The 23,952-nt window shown below is 32.4% G+C and overlaps 1 protein-coding gene across 1 annotated transcript in view; it reads left to right on the forward strand.

Annotated features, from left to right (window-relative positions):
- Positions 1–277: 277 nt before the first annotated feature.
- Positions 278–23,952, forward strand: part of LOC129233462 (piezo-type mechanosensitive ion channel component 2-like) — a 29,211-nt gene continuing 5,536 nt past the window's right edge. Inside the window, 10 exon segments of the mRNA XM_054867485.1 lie at positions 278–286; positions 671–764; positions 2,352–2,400; positions 9,014–9,161; positions 9,484–9,528; positions 9,612–9,778; positions 10,729–10,893; positions 14,832–15,030; positions 15,032–15,671; positions 16,737–16,995. Of these exon segments, the coding sequence (XP_054723460.1) occupies positions 278–286; positions 671–764; positions 2,352–2,400; positions 9,014–9,161; positions 9,484–9,528; positions 9,612–9,778; positions 10,729–10,893; positions 14,832–15,030; positions 15,032–15,671; positions 16,737–16,995 (1,775 nt within the window).

Genomic DNA, 23,952 nt, shown 5'->3' on the forward strand with positions numbered 1-23,952 from the left:
TCCTATTTAAATGTTTTTTTAATGTTTTTTTTTTATTATTGTGTCAAGATTATTATCATCTTATCACTATAATTTAAAAACTAATCCCCTTTTTTCTTTTTTTTAGATCATTGTGGTTTGTAAATACCTGTTTCAGTTTTACTTCTTTCCTTGGAATGATAAAGATCCTCCACCCAATAACCCCTTTTACCCAACTGTGATTTTGGGAATAAGGAAAGATGACAACTATGCTGTATATGATTTGTGTGTTCTCTTAGTTGTCTTTTTCCATCGATTTATGTTAAAAGTAAGTTTGAAATTAGTTTTTCCTTGATAAGTTTATTTGTTAATATAGTGTTATGTTTATTTTTGAAAAATAATAAAGCTTTTTTTTTTTAATTGATCGGTAATTCTTCAACATCATGAAAATTTGTATATACAATAAATAATCCTAAATCTAATGCTTTATATTTGTTTAAAGAGTCTTGGATTGTGGAAAGATGCAGAAAAAAGCTTGATCATATCCAATGTAACTCCCGAAAGCGTAGTTTCAAATGGAAAGGATTATCATTTAAGTAAAGTAAGTGTGATATTGCTCTATGTTCTTGCTTAAAATTGAGATGGTATTAAATAATCTATCCATCAATTGTTTTACTTCGCTATCACATCAATACTTACGCTTGTTTTACAGAAATTACCTCACATACCTGAAATAAAAAAAGATGCAGCAGACTGTGATGGCGACAAATTAATTCCGTGTCCAGATGATTGCTCTGATGCAGAAGGTATATTCTATCTTAACAACAGTTTAACATACCAATTCTCAAATAAAAATTGTTTTACAGTTTATATGCTTTGAATCGCTTGATTAGCTGTGGGTACATCTTGCATTTTTTCTCCCATTGTCTTCATTACTCTCATCAGGAGCTGGTGTTAAATCAAATACCAAAGTAATTTGTGATTAGATGAGATGATAATGTGTTATCAACTTCTAGAAGAGTTTCAAGACAAAGAACGTCGAAGCTCTGATCCTCAATTTAGCTGAAGGAAGATTGTCTGCAAGCAGGTTTCCTCCGATTGTTCAAACGACAAAAAGATAGAATGGAAAGAGTTCCAGAGAGAGGCTTCTAACAGCTATAAAGCAAATTTATCTTTAAAAAAAAGAAAGAAAGGAGGAAAAAAAACGCTGGTGTGAGTTTTATTGGAGAAAAATGGTTTGGATATGTTTGTACAGAAACGTATTAAGCGGAATTTTCGAAAAAGGGTTACATTAAATCCAGAAAATTTTAACATTATCAGTATTAAAATTTTCAGGGACCAGAAGAAAATGACATATTAAGCGTGATAATGTATGAAACGGGACAACTTAAAATCAGGGTCCCACTGCATCATTTTATATTTTTTTTAAATCATACATCATACATAACCCTTTTAGAAGAAGAAAATAAATTTACTTTTAGTTCTTGATTTTGTATGTCTTAAACTGACATTCTCCAAAAAAGTCAAAAGAAAAAAAAAGAGAGGACAATCAAATGCATAAGAGCACTAGCATGCTTTATAAGAGTCTTGTGGCTCCTGACCCACACCACCGTGATTCCAAAAATCTAAGTGCGAAAGAACCCGAAAACATGTGTTTGTACTCTTTTTATATTGTTCTTTCTGAGACGGCAGCTTCGCTTAGGGCTTCGCTTGTTTGCCTGCCATTGACAGATGGAAAGGAAAATTGATGACCAATCCTAAAATTCGTGAGACGTTCCTACCAAAGGCACCTACGGTGGGGTAGCAATCAAATAGGCTTGTTTATGACCCTTCTTTAACAAATAGCCCTTAAGGACCACTAAACAGCAGCGCTTTAGACTCTGCCTAAAAAGCTTCATCTCCTCCATTTGGAGAGTCGCAACTTAAAAGTTGTCACTTTCAACAAGTCAGGATTGCATGATTACAAGGAGAAATTATGATTACTTAAATTTAGATTACAATTACAATTGTGCGAGAAACACTTGATTAAAATTACAAGATTACGACCATCCTATTGCCAGATTATGATTGCACAAAAATGTAATTGATTACTCGGATTACGATTACGTAATCCACAATTACTCCAAGCCTACTGTGTATGTACAGTTTGTATGAAATTATTCTTAGTTTTTTTTTCTTCTGAAGTAAGGGTTTCTGGTAACTAAAATGCTTGTATGTAATTGTTTTCTTAATTATTTTTTTTATTTACAATAAAATTTAAGCAATGTAATACATCTTTTTATTTTATGTGTAGTAAGCATTACATTAAATTTCAAACAATTTCTTTTGTCCTCTCAATTTCAAAATGATTTAATAATTTATAACTCCTAAAGTGTAAATTCTATACATTTCAGATAGCGAATCTTCCTATGAAGAGCTACCAAAGTTAGATGTCAACCAAATGTATGTTAAATTTCAATGTTTTTGAAAAGTAAAATAATTTTATTAACATAATGCTAAGGTTTTGTAGCCGAATAACTTTTTATTGCATAGTTATTAGAAAAGAAAGTTATGTTTGTAAAAATATGTATTCTGTAAAGCAGTAGTGCCCAAACTTTTTTTACCCTCGGATCACACCTCACATTCAGATGAATCTCGTGGGCCAAAGCTCATAAAAAATGTAAATATATTTGAACTTGTTTTCTAGATAAATTGGGGAAACAAAGAAAATGAAAGACTCCTGCAGGTCAAAAATTGCTGTCATGCTTATTTTATTGATTAAAACTTTGGATCTACTTTAAGGAACCAATTTGTAACTACTTGACTTCAAATTTTGTACAATTATTCATAACACCAAATAAAGATGATCAGTAGTTTTTGAAGGTTTCATAATATATTTTTCGTTTTGTAACATTGAGCATGACGTTGGGCCACATATCGCCCACAGGTCGTAGGTTTGCACCACTGCTGTAAAGTATTGAACACTATTCCTTTAAAAAAAAAGAATGCTTGTTGTTGTTACTTATGCTCCTCAGGAACCAGAGCCCAAATAGAGATGCTACTCGATTTAAGGCAGAGAGGTACGGCTTCTGTTTACTTGAGCACCTACTTAGGTGGAAGTCTGATTTGGCTCTGACAACATACGATAGATGGCAGCACTATCTATGGACAGTTTGATAATTTAGAACCAAACCAGAAGCCAAATAACTCTGGGCTTTGCTCCCCCAGACATATCCTTTCACTTGGAGGACTTCATGATGGGCTGCAGATCTTAAGAATTTAATCCTTTGCTACCATATCATTTTTCAGACCACAGCCCTATTCACTTAATTTTTTTGAGTTGTAGTAGCTTGTTTGGTTTGACTCCCAATTGAAGAATTGTACGTTTATTGTCAGTTTTATTAAAATCATCCATGTGTGATAAAGCTGACTGGTGCACATTAAATCTGTATTGGTCACAAAGTCCTCCAAATCCCTATTCATATCAATAGGACTCGACCGATGAATCGGCGCCGATGGTTCAACAATTTAGCCATCGGCATCGGCGGCCGATGCTAACTTGCGGGAAACATCGACCCATCGGCCTTAAAAAACATCGAAAAGCCAATGGAATTGGCCGATGGTATTTGAAAAAAAAAAGGACCTTTGCTGTTTTACTTTTTAATACAAAGTAAATGGAGTTGTTGTTTTCATATAAAATTATTTACTTAAATTTCAGTATGAATTTCTATTTTTAGTCATCCCTAGAAGAGTTTTTAATACTACATTCAGGTACCAAATAAGTTAATTATTGCGTTGTTTCTTGCAGCAGGATGTACGTATGTATCTGTCATAAGTCATAACTCAAAAATGGTAATCTGTAGAAGGTTAAAGTTTAGTATGTGGGGTCTGCGGACGTTCCAGTTGTGCACTTCCCTTTTTGTTTTCGATCGGGAGTTCTGAAAAGCCTGTTTACTAATTTTTTGTGGCTATTAATTACTTATTTGAATGTAAAACTAATATAGCGTCTCAGACTGACGATCATTTGGTGATATATTGCCGAATTGGAGACTATGGAAACAAATATGAGATGGCGAAACCGATTTTTGTGTCATTTTATTAGATTTCCGTTGAACCGACGGTAATTTTTAATTTTTCGATATTTGTAATATGAATCACAGTAATGCAGTCTTTTCTGTATCGCTTCGGCGGAGTTACAATCGAAATACAGTTTGGGGATCACAGAAGTTGTAAAATATTTATCATTCGCATTTTTGTAACTCCTTCGGTGGCCCTTTGGTTATGCATCCTCTCGCGCAAGTCCAACATTTGCTATATTTTAAATCCGCCATTGCACGTCAAAACAAACTTGTGTTCTAGTTTTGAAAGGGTTTTCTGCTCAATGTTTATGATTATTTTGAACTCTATTTTTACGAATATTTTTTGAATTTCCGAGAACACTTGCGTGCCCCTCCTCCCACTCCCTCAATTTCTGAAATTAAACTCTAGTTGTACTTCTGAATTGTTTAAAACTAACACCATTCATAAAATTGGAGATTTTTTTTTCTAACTTTATCTATTGTTTAGAAAGAATTTAGGGCATTAATGTAAGAAATCGGTTAAAGACGTTTTGAATGGTGACATAATTCGGAAATCAAAGGGACTTTTGATTTTTTTTTTTCGGAAGTGCTGAAGTAGATTTAGAAACTCTTCCGAGGCGTTGGTGGTAGCTGTTCTGTACTAAAAAAAATGAGGAAGAGGTTGGGGCCGAAGTGTGATTTACTCCAAAATCAGAGGGTGACCCCCCTAACCCTACCTCGTCGTTTCAAGCATTTCTTAAATATTTAGCGATTATTTATTTTGGTCAAGAAATGTCATTTTGCGTATTTCTCATACTTGTTTCACCTATATTTCGTAAATTGCCATCTTTTTTGTATCATTAATACCGATTGATTTTTTTTCTGTTGTAAGTAACTATTTTTATGTATTTATATAAAATCAATGAATAAGTTACTTCTGTTTTTTATAGAAAAGTTTCAAGTATTTTCTATTATGCAATTTTTCAAATTTCAGAAAATTATTGTTAAATTGAAAAATTCAATTTGAACTTGTTTGTAAAGCTTCATAAAAGATTACACAATCAAATTGTTCAATACTATGTGTGCAAACATCAGATCAAGTAGTATATGTATTCAGTTATTAACTTGGTGTAAATATTGAGTTTGTTTATTGTACCTGCGTTTTAAGAACCTTGCTCTTTTCATGGCTATTTTTTTTTCAGCAAAATGTATGTCACTGTTATAGCTTTTATGAAAAATGCAAACTTTTCTATTCATAAATTTTAAATAAGTATAAAAATATTACTATTTTGATTTAATATTGTAATTTATCTGTTACCTGTTTTGTTTAATTTTATGACTAAAAATGTCTACGTGCAATCTTTCCACTTTAATTGCGTAATTTGTTTAAGGTTTCATAGTTCTATTCTTAATTGTTTTTTTTTTTTTTTTGAATGATTAAACAACGTAATTTAATTTTTTTAACTATGTTTAGTATACCTAAATCCATACATTATTACAACATTACTGAAATCTTAGTTATATGCTCAATTTAAAAAAAAAAACGAAAAAACAAATCAATTGGTTATTAAACAGTCTCTTTGTTTTTCTTCCTTCTTTTTTTGGCTGATGTTCTTTCTCTTTCATCATACAGCAGTGAAAAAAGGAAAAGCATAACTACACCCTATACAGATTGTACGTAGTACGATGCAAAAGTTCGGGGACAAGCTGTATAAAATCTTACCCAGAATAGTTCACTTTACCGAAGCACATCCACCTTCAAAAGGTCGCCTTAAGGGACTATGTACTTCTGCCAGTGTTCATATAACTTTTGGAAACATTCCTGGAAGCCATTTTTCGTTACCTTCTATGATGCAGCGTCATCTTTTCCTGACGGAAAAAAGCGGCGTCTATGCAAATGTTTTTTTTGCTGGGAACAGGTAAAAGTCACACGGAGCTAAGTCCGACGAAACGTTATGTTATTTGTTTGTCATATCAGAGTATTGACCAATCGAACCGTGCATCCTCAACATGAAAGTCGCCTTCTTCCCCACGATGAAGTTAAAGCAGCAGCGCAAGAGGCCTTACAGGAATTTGCGAAAACTGTCTTCCAGGAGTGCTTCTAAAAGCTATACGTACGTTGGCAGAAGTGCATAATCGTTCAAGGTGACTATTTTGTAGATAGATATATGCTTCGGTAATGTGAACGATTCAGGGTAAGGTTTTATACAACTTGACCCCGAACTTTTAGATCATACTACGTACGTATGAGTTTTTAATTTACTATTTCATAACGTTTTTGAATGACGCAAGTTTACGCGCATGAAGACATCACAAGAGAATTTGCGATAATTAACTGAGGAGGCGTTCAAAATGGATATTTGGTTATCTATATGTTCTTAGGTACATATGTATGTACAGATGTGCCAAAAAAACTTGTGAAGTATGAATTTGGTGATAGTAAAATAGAAATTTAGGTCGAAATCTGATTTTTTTTTTTTTTTTTTTTGTGATGACAATTCTTAATTTGTAGAAAGGAAGTAAAGTGAAATGAATCAATGATCCTTTAAATCCCTGACAATCTTATCAATTTATTTCTGTTTGATTTTTTTTTTGCCATCGGCCAATGGCATCGGCCATCGGCCATCGGCAATCGGCCATTTGGAGGAAAACAATCGGCCATCGGCCATCTTTGAACAATCGGCCAACAATCGGCATCGGCCCATCGGCCAAAAAATGCCAACGGTCGAGCCCTACATATCAATACCTCTGTGGATATTGGATCAGGTTGCCCGGCTCTTGACCTGGATGAAAAAGAACTAGCTGTATTTTGGATCCCCTTCCAACCAGTAAAGCCACATGCAAAATGACGACAGTCTGGTTATGACATCCAGAGACTGTAGTTTCATACTTGCTATTAACTTATCCATTTGGAATAGTCACTAACCAAGCTGGAGATAGCTTTAATCACCTTGACAGTGAGAGTGCCAACAAACTGGTGGCTAAAATCAATTTAGCACACCAGTGAGAGTCCTGGACAATGGGGCGGTTCAACTCATTGATTGAAGGCAAAGTATGGATAATAAACAGTAAATTACTGCCCAGGGCTAAGGCAGAATTACACACACACACACACATGTAAAATACTGACAGTCGGTTTACAACATCCAGAGACTGCAGTTTTGTCCTTGGACCAACTATCACTTGTAAGCCACCTCTGTCGTTGGTGCGGGGACTCTGGAGCAGTGGCGTAGCTAAAAACTCCTCAAGGGGGGTGTCTTGCCTAAAATCAGCCAACTCTGATATTTGGAAATGTAAATTAAAGCAGAGATATTTTAAGTTTTTGGCACACAGTATTACATACAAATAATTGAATCAATTATGTAAAAAGTATTTTAAATGATATGGAATAACTTGAATTTGCATTATTGGAGCTTAACTTTGAGCTTCAAGGGAGGGGTCCGTACCCGGGGACCACTCCCTTTCCTACACCGCTACCCCGGAGAATGATAGTGTTGGCTTAATTTTTGTCTCATGCATTTCAACCTAGCCCCTGTCTTTCATATTTAGAAGTTCCTTGTTGTGCTGTTGTTGGTATTAGAGTAAGATAAGATGCTGGAGAAGCATGCTATGAGGGTGACAAAGGAAACAAAGTCATGATTCTTCTCATGGCTTCTTACATCTAATGCGAATCAGCTCCTGCTTGATTCGACACAATTTATGCCCTTTTTGCCAATGCTGCAATTTATTTGAGGCAATAGCAGCGTTTACATGAGTCTTTTGTACCTGGTATTTCCCTGCTTCAACTCCGAAAAAAAACTGGATGGAAAATACACCTCTCACAGGCAAAAAGAGCTTGTATCCTGTATTTAAGAAAGGGGTTTTGCCCCGCATCCTTTGCGGCTATACCCTGCTAATGCGCACATTTGTTTTACGAGTGCATTGTGGGTAAAAACTCCGCTTTGACTCTAGTCGATAACAGAAGGAAGAAAACTCTACATTTCCTCAGCAAATAACCTGAACATGGTGAAAAGCAAAGGATGGGTTAGTGGATATTTTCAAGTTTTGAGTGAAACGCATGTAAATTTCCAGTCGTAGGTTGACTTTAATTGAAAAGTTTTTCTGAATCATGCTGCATAACAGCACTTTCCAGGACTGCTTGTACTATCTCCAGGCCCATCGTTTCAGGCATCACTAGGAGCCAATTAAGCCCTCCCCCCCCCCACTTCCCTGGCTTTGAGAAATTAATATATTTGCATATATGTGAGTGTGGTTTTGTTTTTTTCAGCATAATTTGCATTTAGTATCCCCCCCCCCCCCGGAGGATTTCGATATGACGGGTTTGACTACCTCTTATCCCAAAGCAGAGGAGAGGTTCACCTGCCATTTGTACTAGTTATCTCCAAATTTTTGAGTTTGACACTTCTATCCCTTTGCGTCTCACTTCCTCATTTGTCATATAGCTGAGTTCTCAATCTTTGACTCTTAGATGGTAACTAGTATTATTGTGGTATTTTTTTTCTCTTTCCTTTCTTTCTTTCTTTTTTTTTTTTTTGCAATTCCTTGTCAATGATGAAAGATGAATTTAGCAAAGCAATTACTGTCACCTGTGGGGAAAGCAAAACTTCAAGTTGTGGAGGGAGCCATTTTTGCTGTTAATTAGAGATTAGTCAAGTTGAAGACTTAGTTAACTGTTTGAAATTATGAATGTTTGGTTTTTAGGAGTTTTGTTTGGTTGAAATGCTTTATTTAGTACATTATGCTATTTGAATCATTTCTATTGTTTAAATTCTCTTGTAAATAGTAAGGTTCTATTATCAGGTTTGTTTTCAACAGGGGAAAAAAAGAATATTTTCTGCACATTCTAGTTGGAAGACTTACTTGTAGATGTTTATAATAATAATGAATTTTCTAAGAAGAACATTTTGTGTGTGTCTTTTTTGTTAAAATGTAAACAAGTTAAGAATATTGTCATCTGATATTGCTCAGGAGGATAAACATTCAAATTTAACATCTTATTATTATTATTTTTTATATAGTGTCAACTCAATCGTAGACCCTGTGAAAATGTTTTTTTACCATCTTCTTTATCCTGAGTACCGTGTTACTGTAGATGTATATGCTCTTATGTTTTTCTGCGATTTCATCAACTTCTTCATCGTTGTCTTTGGCTATTGGGCATTTGGGGTAAGATTAATTTTTTTTATTCATATTTTTGCAAAACATCTGTTATGATTTCAAACAAGTGAAATAACCTAGTTTTAAACAAATTTTTTAAAAATAGTGGTAAAGTGTTGTGTTATAATTGAACTTGTATTTTAATGTTGCTTTGAATTTTAATGTCTTATAAACTCTAAATGTATTTTTACACCATTTTAATTTGAATTTAAATTTTTCTGATAGTAATATGAATACTTCCATATTAAATTTGATTTACTAGTTAATAAAAGTTACGTTTTTAAAATTGAATTTTGTATGAAATCTTACCTATTAAATTTTATTTCTGCAGACTGAAGGTTCTGAAGCTGTTACATCATATTTTGAAGAAAATAAGGCAAGTTAATTTGGGATACTGCCAGTAGTTTTTTGAAACTAAATTTTGCTTTTCTTTTTTAACATTTTGTCTTTTAATTCTAGGTTCCAATACCATTCTTAATTATGTTGATAGCTCAATTTGCTACAATTGTCACTGACAGAGCATTATATTTGAGAAAATATATATTAGGAAAACTAATATTTCAAGTTATATCTGTTTTTGTTGTGCATATGTGGATGTTCTTTATTCTTCCAGCCATTACATCAAGGTATGTTGTCTAATTTCACTTTTATTTGTTGGCTATAAAATAACAAAATGCACTATTGTTTCGTTAATTTAGTCATCAATAATCTATGTTTTTGGAAATTAACTGTCGTTATTGGGTATTTTTCTAGGTGCCCTATAATTTTTCTTCAAATAATAACTAACTTTTTAACATTTATGTTTAAAATCAGTGGTGTAGTCAAAAGTGGGATTTTGGGGACAGTATCCCTTCACTTCTTTATATTTTAATTGAATGTATCCCCACTTTACCTTTAAATGTATTTTTAATTTCAATAATGTTTTATGTTCACACCCATACACCCCCCCCCCCCCACACATATTTTTCAGGATTACAATGGGTAAAATAGCCATAAACACTCAATATAATGGTAAATCTGAACAAATTACTTACAAGTAACCCTACCCAAGTGTGAATCACCGATTGGAATAACACTTTGCACATTTATAGAACACTTAAAAATAGTGAACTCATGTTTTTTTTTTCTTTTTTCTTTTCTTTTTATCGTCAACAAACACCTTTAACGGGGGGAAATTCATCCCTTAATATTGGATAGTTGGGAATTGGAGGGTACAATATATTCTTTTATTTTACAGTTTCATTCTAAAAATTCACATAATGATTTACAATCTGAAAAAAACTGAACAAAATAAAGTTGACATGTTTCAGGATTTTACTGAAAATACTACACTTCACACTTGGGTAGGGTTACTTGTTTTGTTAGAAACCAACTATTGGTAAATCCTGAAGAAATATATTTTCGACTGATTTTATGCCAAAACAAAATTTATCTTTACATAGAAGTTTTGTTTGTTTTCATATGTAGACCACAAATCTTTCATTGAAATCACTAGTGATTCAATTTATTTAAAAAAAAAAAATGGTGCTATGGAGGCATTTTAATATATGCACTTAATTGTGAAACTTTCTTTTAGGGATTTTGTATCAACTGGTAATTTACCTCCCAAAATGTGGTACTTTTTCAAATGTATATATTTGCTGCTTTCTGCACATCAAATTCGATCTGGATATCCAACTCGTATTTTGGGTAATTTCTTCTGCAAGAAGTACAATTATGCTAACCTTTTCCTTTTTAAAGGGTAAGTACAATGAAAAAAACTAATTCAGAGTAAAAGTGGTTAAAGAATGAAACTATTTTTTCTTTTATATGCTACTGCTATTTTCATATGATTACTTTTCTTAAAATGAGTTAATATTTTGTTCAGTAAACTGTTAAACATTTGCGGACACATTTTGCTTGCTTTCCAAAATGAGAAACCAAAATCAAATTTAATCTCTATATATTTGATTGCTCGTAAAGAACCTGCATTTCTGATGCAAATTCTGAAATATTTCTTAAGTTGAAGCATTTATTTAAAGTTTAATGACCTTCATGATTTTGTTTAAAAATTAATATAAACCACTTTTACAAAAAATTATAACAAAATGCTGTAGATTATGGGCACTTTCTTAAATGAAGTACCAATATTTCTGCTCTTTCTCTAAGTGTAGTAGATCTTCTAATTATCTTTTTGTTATCATGTTCGTATATAATAAAAAAATAAATAAATAAAAATATGGGATAAGTGAGAATATTCGACTATCCCTCTGATGATTAAAAATTCTATTTCCATAAACTATAATATTTTCTATGCATCATCCTTTTTATCATTTATGTATTAAAATGATCTGTCACCTGTTGTATATGATGTGCACTAGCTTCTATGTTTGAGATACTTATGATTTATAATAAAAAGTAACTCTTATGCATTTTTAATCTTCATAAAAGTTAACTTTTAAGAGCATAAACATTTAATATTTAAACCTTTTGAACAATGATGAAAGTTTTGTACAATTTCTTGAATGAAGTGCTGTGATTTCTACCATTTTTCTCAGTGTGTGGCAAATAATGATAGTTTCATTTTAATGCATGCTCTTATGTAAAAGTTTTCTTTACATATCTGTTGATGGGTTTAGAGAAAACTGTATTATTACCAACTCCAATTGTTATATTGCAGCAGTTAAGAGGGTATATTGTACTTTCTGTAAGTAAATGTATGCCCAAAATATGTGATGAATTAAAATACTCATACATGTTTAATCTTCATTAAAATAAAAATAAAAAACACTTTTAAAGGAATATAAACATCAAATCCTTTATACTTTTTATGAATGATACAAATTATGCTAATACATTTTCAAAAAAGTTTTCTTTTTAGTTTAACAGGATTAATTTCTCTTATAAATGAGCTGAAAGTATGTAAACAAGAGTAGTTATACCCTTAAAAGATAACTTTCATTGCTGTTCCAGTGACATTAAAATCAAGGTTATCCTATTTTGTCCAACCCGGAAAAAACCGTCCCATACAAAATGTCATTTTGTTCACTTTTTCGGTAAACAGAAAGGTTTTAGTTCAAAATTTGAAGTTAAAAAATAATAAATATTTATATAGATTTTTCTTATTCAAATACTATTTTAATATAAAAATAGAATGCATAAATATGCATATAAACAATTGATTGAAAAATATTTTAAAGGGAAAATGAAAAAAATTAAGATCAGTTGAAGCTTATGTAAGTGTAAAATGAATAAATCAAATGAGTGTTAATAAGTTATAATGCATGTAATAGCATTTATAGAAACAAACACATCAGCTGTGCATTTTAAGATGTTTATCTGTGATGTGGAGGTTTTTTGCCCATAATAAATGCATTTATAAAATTAAAAAGTAAAAATAAAAGGTTTTTAAAGGTTGGAGTCTCTCAAAACATTAAAATCATATTTAAAAAGAAAAACTATAATAAAGGAAATGTTGACATGAAGTGAAATATGTTATTGTAATACAAATACAAGTGTGATGATCAGCAACAGGCTCTGAATGCAGCTAGGCTGTTCCTAGTCAATTTATTAGTCCCCAATGAAAATTAATGGCCATTTTAAAGCTATCTACCCATTTGCTAATTATAGTCTCTTCCGGTACACTGCTCTGAGTCCCCACCACCCTACTAAAGTAGTAATTTGTATGGCATTAACATATCCATAAAAACATGCAGAGTACATAAATATTTTACTATGGGGTGACATCAATAAAAACACGAAAAATATAACAGTAAAATGTTTTTTGTCTATAAATCTTTGTTTTGTATGTATGTCTCCAAGCATTTCTTTTGACTTTTCCATTGAGTTCAATTTCTACTATTGTAATATATAATTGTGTAATTACGCCCGATTGCTTATTCATGTTGTTAAATTTTATTACGTTTAAGTAAATTATGATCTAAAATTAGTTGCACCAATGTGTTATTAAATTTTTTTTGGATTTATTAAATTCTAAAGTGACCAACCATTCTATTTAAATTAAATGATTAATTCATAATACATAATGTTTTTGAATTATATACTAATTTTATTACACCATAACAATAAATTTATGTGTGGATAATCAGTTGATTTTTCATTTCGTCCAATTTTGAACATTTTGTCCAATTTCTTCTGGCATCCCGGACTTTTTACAAAAAAGTGAACAAAATAGCAATCCTGATTAAAATAGCTGCCAACTTTTACTTTTTTTTAGTTACCACTTATAGTAATTGAACTTTTTCTAATATAATTGTTGAAAATACAGTGAATGCTTGATAGGACAGTCACTATTGGGGAGACTTATTCACAAAATGACATGACATGCAAATATTGCAAAACTGTTCTAGCTTCTTTGATCATCAATTTGTAGAATTTTGATTGTAATATACCATTTTTTTTTCAAATGTTTTGTTCCCTTTCTGCCTTATCTCAAATCTGTTTTCTTAATGACAGTACACAAATTTCTACTTTTCGTTGTTCTGATTACAGAAGCAAAGTTTTTGCTGGAAAAGTTTTACCTATAATTTATGATAAAACCCATTAGAAAATGATATTTATTACCCATAAACAAAAATCATGTTACATAGTGCTATAGACTGTTTTTGAACAAAGTTCTAATATTTCTGCATTTTTAGCCTACTTTCCGAGTAAAAGTCAAAGAAAGAAGAAAAAAACATGAAAGAAGGCTTAATGCATCTTAAAAATACCACTAAAAACGAAAAAAAGTTAAAAATAAATAAAATAATTAAATAAATATTGAAAAATTTAAAATTGGAAAGTAGGTATTGAGATGGGGAAAAATAGTTTGTCGGTCGGTCTGTCACCCCCCCCTCCCTAATAACTTTTGAGTAAACAGTCCAATTCGAACAATCTTTTTTTTTTGTTCGAAAGATCTTGGTGAGGTCTCACCTCATTTCCATATTTCACTTTTTGAACAATTTTGTTCATGTTTGAACAGTTCAAGGCCCATTTATCACACAAGGGAAATTTAAGGCAAATATAACTCCCGCATTAGAAGCAAATTTGCACCAAACAAACTTCGTTGGAAGAATATCTTGATGAAGAACATATATAGAAAATATCTTTTTGATTTGAAAAATTTTACATTTAATTTTGAACCATTCAAACTCGTTTCAAATGATTTTTTTTTTAAATTTAATGTATTTATTTTGATGAGCTTATCATTTTTAATTATTTTTCTTTTTAAAGGCGATTAAAGATTTTTTCTCATGGAAAAAAATATATTAGCTGCTTTGTTTAAAAGGTGTTACTACTTTTTTGTTCTTTCATTTATTTTTTATGTATCTGTTTCTTTATATGAACAAGACATATTTTGTTTCTAGAAATCATCTTAAAATGTTAAAGTGGTATGTTTGGCATAATTTGCAATCTCAGCTAATTTAGTGAAGTTTGATTAGATGCTAGAAAGTTGATGTTGGTATACAGGAAAGTAGGCTCGTTTAGTTCTGGACAGAACTTCTTGTTTTCTTTGTGTTTGGGAGATAGTTATTCCTATGCAGTACCTTTATGTAACTACATTTGTGATAAAAGTTTGATAGATTATAACACTTATACACTTCTAAGCTTTATAAAAATTTGATCTTTAAAATGACATAAAGATTTCCAAGTTGAAATTTTGAAAATAATTATTAATATTATTCTCTTATCTGTTTTTAGATATATGATTATTCCTTTCCTATATGAGCTTAGAAGTTTGATGGACTGGATTTGGACTGATACCAGTATGAACATAAGCAATTGGCTGAAAATGGAAGATATTTATGCAAACGTATTTGTTTTGAAATGTACCAGAAGAGCAGAAGCAGACTACCCAACACCTAGAGGTGCAAAACGCACTGCTCTGATAAAGTATGGTGGTTGGTGGCTTCTTACTATTTTTAATCATCCTCATCATTTGGTTCCCACTCTTACTGTTTGCATTGGGCAACACGGTCGGTCGAAGCAACATTCCCATCAGTTGCACGGTGGAACTCTCCATCACTGGCTATGAACCCATATTTCAAACCACTGCCCTGAGGCATCAGATAAAAAGTTTCACTGATGCCCAATGGAAGCAGATGGAAAAAGAAGTGGCAAATTTGGCCCATCCATCAACCACCAGTTTTCTCACTGGATATGACAAAGATGACACTGTCATAGTTGAACTGAGCAACAATTCAACCTCTGTCTGGACAATCAGTCCTCCTAGTCAAAAGGCCTTGATCGAAGAATTGAGGGGCACAAATGAGCTTAAAATGGTGTTATCGTGGTCTTTCATGAGAGACAAAGAACTTCATGCTACAGATCCCATTGTCAGAGATCAAAATGAACTGAACTTGACTGATACTGGTTTGAGAGATAGCTTGGCTAGAGCTTTGAGTGTAAACTATGGTAATGTTTCAACTATTCGTGGAGCAATTCCTGAATCTACAAATATCCAGGACATATTTCCCAATTTCGTCAAAATACCTGGAAAAGGAACTGCTTCTGTTGTGAAACAGTTCTACAGCAAAGAAAGTAAGTTTGTATTTGCTTTAATAATAATATTAAAGGTTCCAGGCTGTTGTGCCATAGTCGGAGTATAGTAACTCCAAATGTTTGGACGGCATCTGCGTTGGTCATCTTCAGTGGCACTGCGGACGCAGCTTACAGGGAAGCGGTTTCTTAGCAACTGATGTAAGTATCGAAGTGTTGTCAATATTTATGAGGGAAGAGCCGCAGATGCGGACAAAGCATTTGGAATTACTCTGGGCACAACAGCCCAGAATCTTTTAATATTATTGACACTGTCCATGAAAGCCTTTACTCTTACATTATGTTTGCTTTATTTTTTTCTTTTTTCTAAATGATTAGCTTCACTAACACAGCTAGAATTTTCTTCTGTAAGGGGAAGTGAGGAGTGGTTTGGTTATAATAACATAGAACTTTGGGGGAAGGGCTTGTTATGCAATCTTTTTCTGTTTATTCAGCATGGCCATAATTAAATTGCCCTACTTTATAGTTATCTGAAAATGGAACTAATGCTCAAATTGGCTAAATTTTTTGTGATAATGAAGGAAGGGTTGGGAATTTGTTTAAGCAGATAGTAAAAATAGTTAAAAATTCCTGCAGTAAAAGGGTTTTTAATGAAATTTTAAACATTTAACATTGCATGCATTTTGATAGTTTAACATCTTTCTTGCAACAAAAGAAGTTAAATATTACAGCCATCATTTTCAGCTACAATCTGGAAAAGTAAGTAACATGTTCTATAGTTTACCACAGTTTTATGCTAGGAAATGCTACTAACATTTCAAAATGCTGTTTTAAATATCATTTGATGTTCTTCCTGGGTGTAGAAGCGATAATGTATTGCTTAAACTACCCCTCAGAAGTTGCTTTATACTCAGAGTTAGCAATCAACAGAGCCAAAATTATTTGAGTGCGCCAATGACATTTTATTTTTTTAAGTGATATATCAGCAACATTATTTATGTATTTATTTATTATTTTTTTGCAGAAATTTAATGTTACACTTAATATTTCTTACAAATGTTTTATTATTCTTGAAGGAACTTACATGAAATATTTCTTAAATTCTAGTTACAAGAAATAAATCATTTTTTGGTACAACGCCATTCCGAGGCTTGAACATATCAATGTGGACTGGAGATATGTTGAATGACACTGACATGCCAAATTCATCCATAGCTCATTATGTAGAGTGGTGGGAAGTTCAAGATGACTGCAGCAGTAAAACACCCTATGGAATTTTGGGCATTCAAAATTGTAATTTTTTGAGAATCATCGCATTCAGCGACAAAGCTTTTCCCTCAGAATTGTCCATTATATCTGGATATGGGTAAGATATTTCATATTTTCGTGTGCTAACTTTTTTTCTTAGAAATGGCAGGAAGCACAATTTGTCTGAAGTGTCGAATACCGAAGCTTCAGCCAACTAATGGCTGGAGCTTCGGCTGCTATGCATGTTGAGTTTTAGCATTAAATGCACAATAAATGCATATAACATCATTTAATTCTCCATATATTTTACTATTAGTTTTTTCAACATTTGTAGCTTACTGTTCTTTTTTAAATTAATACATATCAACAATTAAGATTTCACTTTTGCTTTGCACCGGTAGTACCAGAAAAGCCCATGTTTCTAATTTTTCATTAGAATAAGTATTATAAAACATTATTTGGAATATTAAAGGCATGCTCTACATTTAAGTTAATGTTTATAATAACCAACTGATATGATAAAAAATTAATCTTTTATTTCAAGTATCAATCTGGAATTCTTTTTTCAATTAATCTGAAATAAATTTTTTTATTTTAATTATTTAAAACAAATATTTAGAATGTAAATATAGAGTGGATGTGCTACTAATGGGGGGGGGGACTGGAGGCTTTCCTTATTTTGATTTTGACACACAGAAAAGAAATAAATAAATAAATAATAATATCAATAATAAAATTAAATTAAAATGTAGCTCTAATGTTATGCATTGACAGTTATCTGCATGCTTTACAATCCTGGTTTGTTGTTGATAATCTAGATCAGAGGTTCCCAACCGGTGGTTCGCGAACCCCCAGGGGTTCGCGAGGTGCAGGAAGGGGGTTCGCGAAAATTTCGGTGCAATGGCGGATTTTTCCTAGTTTGGTAAAAAATTATAAACTATTCAATTTGCACACATAGTTACTAATTTTTTTTTTTTTAATTTGAAAACGCGCCAGACTTGTATTAAGCTCAAAAAAAAAAAAAAAAAATCTTTGAGCGGTTTTATAATCTTGGTTAAAAAGAAATTTTCTCATTTTTTTTCGATAGACAACAAAAAGAGATATCCTTCCTTCTTTATTGCGAGGCGCCATGCAGAAACGTTGTATTAAGTTGTGGCGGGGATCACGATGACCTTAAAAAGGCGCCATTGCATGGAGTCAATCAAACAATATACATAATATACATATGTCGAAAAAAATAAAGAATTCTCAAACAATGCATCATAGGGGTATTATTTCTAATCTGGTTGAAATATAACTCGGGAATTTCCGTCGAATTCAGTCATCGAATAGCAGACATGACAGCAAAAGGCTCCAAACTTAAAATTTATTACTGGATTTTACCCATCTGTTCGTTTTCAAAAATATATAACATCAGCATGCTCATAGTTCTGGGGAAATAGTTGTTAACAAACGTATTTAGAGATACTTTAGAGATGCTTGAAAACAAGTGATTTTGTTTGCAATTGGTTTTGCTACGTGAACTTGCTACTCTGTTTGTGAAGTTATAATCGTGTTGGTAATTTTTATGATTTGATAACTTTCTGCTGTTATGGATCGATGGTTGAGAACTGGTAGTTTGGTTGAGCGACAAATGGACAAGCAGTCAATCGATCAGCCCTCAACATCAGCAATAACTTTCGAATCAACACAGGATATTGAAATAGATAGCTGTAATGAACTGCCGCCTCCCCCGACTAAACAGAAAGGTGAACTAGGGGAGAAAAAAGGAAAAAAGCGAAAATATGACAGTGACTATTTACAAATGGGCTTTTATTTTACTGGAGAAGAGTCTGAACCTAGACCGCTTTGTCTTCTCTGCAACGAAGTTCTAGCGAACAGCAGTTTGAAACCGTCACTTCTGAGAAGACACCTCAAAACAAAGCATCCGACACACAAGGACAAACCTATCGAATATTTTAAAAGAAAATTGCAATATAATAAAAAGTGTAGCGTCTCTACGTCCCTGTTAGAATCCAACGAAGATAGTAAAATGGCCCTTGAAGCTTCATATCGAGTCAGTTATAGAATTGCAAGATCTGGACAGCCACATACAATTGCAGAAAATTTAATTGGACCGTGTGCTAAAGATATTGCTAAGTGTATGCTGGGAGAAAAGTCAGCAAAAAAAATTGACCTGGTTCCGCTATCAAACAACACAGTATCACGTAGAATTACTGATTTGGCAAGTAATGTGGAGAAAGAACTTGTGAATAGAATAAAAGAGAATAATTTTGCGATCCAGCTTGATGAGTCGATTGATGTAGCAAACGCTGCAATATTACTTGTCTATGTTAGGTATATTTTTAACGATACAATTAAAGAAGATGTACTATTTGCAAAACCTTTGAAAACCAACACAACTGGAGAAGCAATTTTCGAACTGGTCAACAGTTACTTTGAAGAAAATGGAATAGATTGGTCTTTGTGTGTGGGTGTGTGCACGGATGGTGCAAAATCAATGACAGGAAAATTTGTTGGCTTTGTGGTGCGAGTAAAGAAGATCAACGAGAAAATTGAATGGACTCATTGCTGCATTCATAGACAAGCATTAGCATGTAAGCGTATTCCCGCAGAATTATCCGCTACTTTGAATGATGCGGTAAAAATTGTAAATTTCATAAAATCACGTGCCACAAACTGCCGTCTATTTCACGCGCTTTGTGAGGAATTGAGAAGCCTTCATGTTACTTTACTTCTTCACACAGAAGTTAGATGGCTTTCCCGTGGCAAAATTTTGACACGCTTATTTGAATTGAAGTCAGAAGTCCAAGCATTTTTTGTTGATCATCCATTTCACTTGTCCACTAGCATATTCGATCCTCTTTGGATGCAAAGGCTTGCATATTTAGCTGCCATCTTTTCAAAATTAAATGAATTAAATCTATCCTTGCACGGTGCAGTTGTTAATATTTTCGTTGTATATGATAAAATTGAAGCTATGGTAAAAAAATTGAATTTCTGGATCCAATGCCTGGAAATGGGTGAGTTTTCTTGTTTCACTTCTCTTAGTAGTTTTTTTATCAGAAAACTCAATGAAACTTGATGAAAGCGTTAAAAGAAATGTATGTGAACATCTGCAACATCTTGAACTAACTTTTGACGAGTATTTTCCTAATAGGCGTAACGTCCCTCTCTCAAACAACTGGATACGCAATCCTTTTGAAGGAAATCCATGCTTAGAAAACACCCTGACATTACCTGAAAAGGAAATGCTCATCGAGTTATCCTGTGATAATTCATTGAAAACTACCTTTAAAGAGCTCTCGTTAATTGACTTCTGGCTCAGTGTAAGAAATGACTATACCGTTATGTCCAAAAAAGCAATTCGAATTTTATTACTATTTTGTACAACATATCTGTGCGAGAAAGGATTTTCCTCCTATACTTATCTCAAAGATAAATACCGAAGCAGATTGAATGCAGAGCCTGATTTAAGACTCAAACTGTCAGACATTGAACCAAACTTTCAGTTTCTTTGTTCCGTCAAACAGCCACAAATATCGCATTAAGGATTTTTTCCCCAATTTAAAGTATGCTTAAAAAAATAGTTGGTTTATAAAACTTCTTGTTTATAATTTTTCTTGTAGATGTAGTTTTAACTTTTTATTAATGTTTGCACTTAATGATATTTTACAATTATATTTTTGTTTATTGCAATCAAATGCTGCAAAAAATGGAAAGCAAACATGCTGTTTTTTTATTGTTTCTTACATGTTACTAATTTCAACATCAGGGGGTTCGCGAACTTTTTTGCCTGTTCCAAGGGGTTCGCAAAGAGAAAAAGGTTGGGAACCGCTGATCTAGATCAATGAATACAAAATAAGTTATGTTGACAGATTAATGCATCTATTAAAAAAACTGAAATATGGTACCTACAACTAAAAATAAAATATAATTCTAAAACAAATAACTTAAGGATGCCTTTTAGTTCCATATCCGCCGTTGAATACGTAAGAACACTATATGACCAAAAGTATTGAGGCACTTTCAAAAGTTCACATTTTTACGGATTTCTCGAGAAATAAAAGACCAATCGCTCTGCAATTTTTTCACATAAAAGGTATACTCCAGCCACCATTTTCCAACAAAAATTAATTCTACTATTCATTTAGGGGGCGAACAACAAATTGCGGAAACAAAAAAAGGTTTTTGATAATTTTTCATGCATGGGCGGATTTATGGGGGGTCAGAGGGGGGCAATGCCCCCCCAGTTTTGGGAGGACTTTATGTAGTAACAACACATCTTCCAAAAATTAAAAAAAAAATCATTATTTTTTCGTTTTTGAATAGTTTAGAAGAGCATGGGTGGATTTATGGGGAGGGGGGGGCAAAGGGGACAATGCCCCCCAGTTTTGGGAGGAGTTTATATAGTAACAACTTATCTTCCAAAATCTTATAACAAAAAAAATATCATGATTTTTTCTTTTTTGAATAGGAAATTAAAGTTTATTTTTTCTTTTAAACTTAAAATAGCCGTTTCTTACAAAGTTTGAACAATACTGTACAACTGTATAATCTACTACTCAATTTCAGAGACTGGAAAGTGCAAATTATTGATAGGTTCTAAAATCCCTGAAAAGAATTGGCGCAGTATAGCCTACAAGGGCTCTTGAGCCAAAAACCCAATCTAACCAACCAAACCTTGAAAATAATTAGACAAGTCTTTGAAACTCCTAAGCAAAATGTGCTTCAATTTTATTTCTTATCAAGTGTATAAATTAAGAATTGTTCAAATGGGTAGTATGTTACTCTCTTGATACCTATTCTCTAAATCAGTGCACCATTTCTTTTAAAGTATTAACTTGCATCAGAAAGCACTTTTAAAGTGTAAAACTTAAAAAAAAATTATTTGCCTATTATTTCCAATTAACCCTTATAAGACCTCAAAATGCAGAATTTTATATCCATTTTAGATTATTTCCTCCGGGGGAGTAACCCCCGGGCCCCCCTAAAACTGGAGATATACTATATCCCACTTAAAAGGGAGCACTGCGTCACTCTCTTAATACCAGCCCCCTCTCTTTTAAGGTCAATTTAAAAAGGACAGCATGATTACACACAGTAATGAAAACGACACATAAAAAAGTAAAGAATGGCCTTACGCATCACAGAAAACAGACAAAAACATGGGAGGGGGGAGGGCAATTAAAAATGTTGCTCCAAAAAAAAAAAAAATCCTGCCCCCCCAGGAACTCAGTCCTAAATCCGCCTATGTTTTCATGGTAAATAGCTGGGAATAAGCTACAAATTTCAGAAGTAAGTTAAAAATCTATCTAGATTTTATTTTTATATTTTTGTAAAAGTATCTCTTATACCTACAGAGATATAAGCATTTCTTTCAAAAATGCAAAAAATTTTTTTAAAGGTTTTCGCCTCATATCACGCAGAGTTTTCCATCAAACGTTACTAAACTTTCAAAATATTTGACATCATATTAGAGAAACATAATAATAAAATTTGAATTTAAAATATTGAAAATTTAATGAAATATGAACGTTTAAAGCAATTTTTCACTGCGCATACGCAAAAGATAACGATTTATAACTTTCATAATCGGAAGCCCAGATATATCCTACATCTCATAAAAAATTCCACTTTGATATCTTTAAAATCTAAAAAGTTATCAGCGGTCTAATGAGCCGAATTTTAATAATTCTTCGCTAGACGATGTTCGCAAATAATCCGTTCTTATCATGAATCACTTTGCAACGATAGCAGGAAAGTGTTGCTAGTTTGTGAACGACCCCTTACCATTCCTCGCCTATCCAAGAATTATAGAAATTCGGCTCATTAGATTGCTGATAACTTTCAATTTTAAAGATATTGAGGTGGAATTTTTTTATGAGTTGCAGGATATATCTGAGCTTTGTGGATGATAAATGTTGATAATTTGCATTTTTGAAGGAAATGCTTTATATCTCCCTGGGTATAAGAGATACTTTTATGAAAATATAAAAATAAATTTTTGATAGATTTTTAACTTATTTCTGAAATCTATATAGCTTATTCCCAGCTATTTACAATGAAAAAGATCAAAAACCTTTTTTTGTTTCCTCAATTTGTTGCTGGTCCCCTAAATGAATTGCGAACTTAATTGTTATTGGAAAATGACAGTTACGGTATACTTTTTATGTGAAAAAAATTACAGTGCAGTTAATCTTTACTTTCTTGAGAAATCTGTAAAAATGTGAATTTTCGAAAGTGTCCCAATATTTTTGGTCATATATAGTGATTGCAATACAAGTATATCAAATACCGGTATTTCAAGCTATTTTGCAATTTCCTAATGCCGGTATTTACTGAGGTAAATACCAGTATTAGTTGAAAACAAATAGTTTTAATTACAGAGTTTTCAGATTAAATTAATACACAATCTACTTTTATTTTAACGGTACATTTCTTTGTCCTTGATACAGTACCAAAACAAATCTATTGATGTAACAATTTGGCTTAGAAAGTACTAACTAATAGAATGTTATTAAATGAAAGTAGCGGAAAGATTACAAATGATATTTTCATTATTAGATGGTAAGATGAATCGTATTTTTGTGAGCTTATGTGCATTAGGTTTTCATTTTTTCCACTTCCTGATCACTCACTTTCCTTTTGTGAAAGTTAATTTCAAGAGTAATTTCAAATGTATTTGTCCAATGAATAATTTATTACAACTACCAATTGCAGTAGCATTTTATGATTTATATTTTTAAGTTTTTGTCTCAATTGTACTGAATTTTGACGAAAACATTTTCTTGTTGGTGTTTCAAGTGGTAATTTGTTGTCACCGGTATTGGTTTGTTGTCCTGTCCCGCTATTTGACTTTATACTTGGCAAGATAATATTTAGAAATTACATAGTGCCTTGAAAATTCGCATAGAGATAAGGCATCATAGCAGCAGTAACACATGTTTTCAGCTATTTACATAATTATAATTGTAAAGAAGTTTTGAGTAGAAAGCAAAAAATGTGTAAAAGAAAAAAAAAGAAAGTAACAAGATTAAATTTAATTAAGTTCATCGTAAATTTCAAACCAATG

This window comes from Uloborus diversus, unplaced genomic scaffold, assembly GCF_026930045.1.
Source record: "Uloborus diversus isolate 005 unplaced genomic scaffold, Udiv.v.3.1 scaffold_433, whole genome shotgun sequence".
Lineage (NCBI taxonomy): Eukaryota > Metazoa > Arthropoda > Arachnida > Araneae > Uloboridae > Uloborus > Uloborus diversus.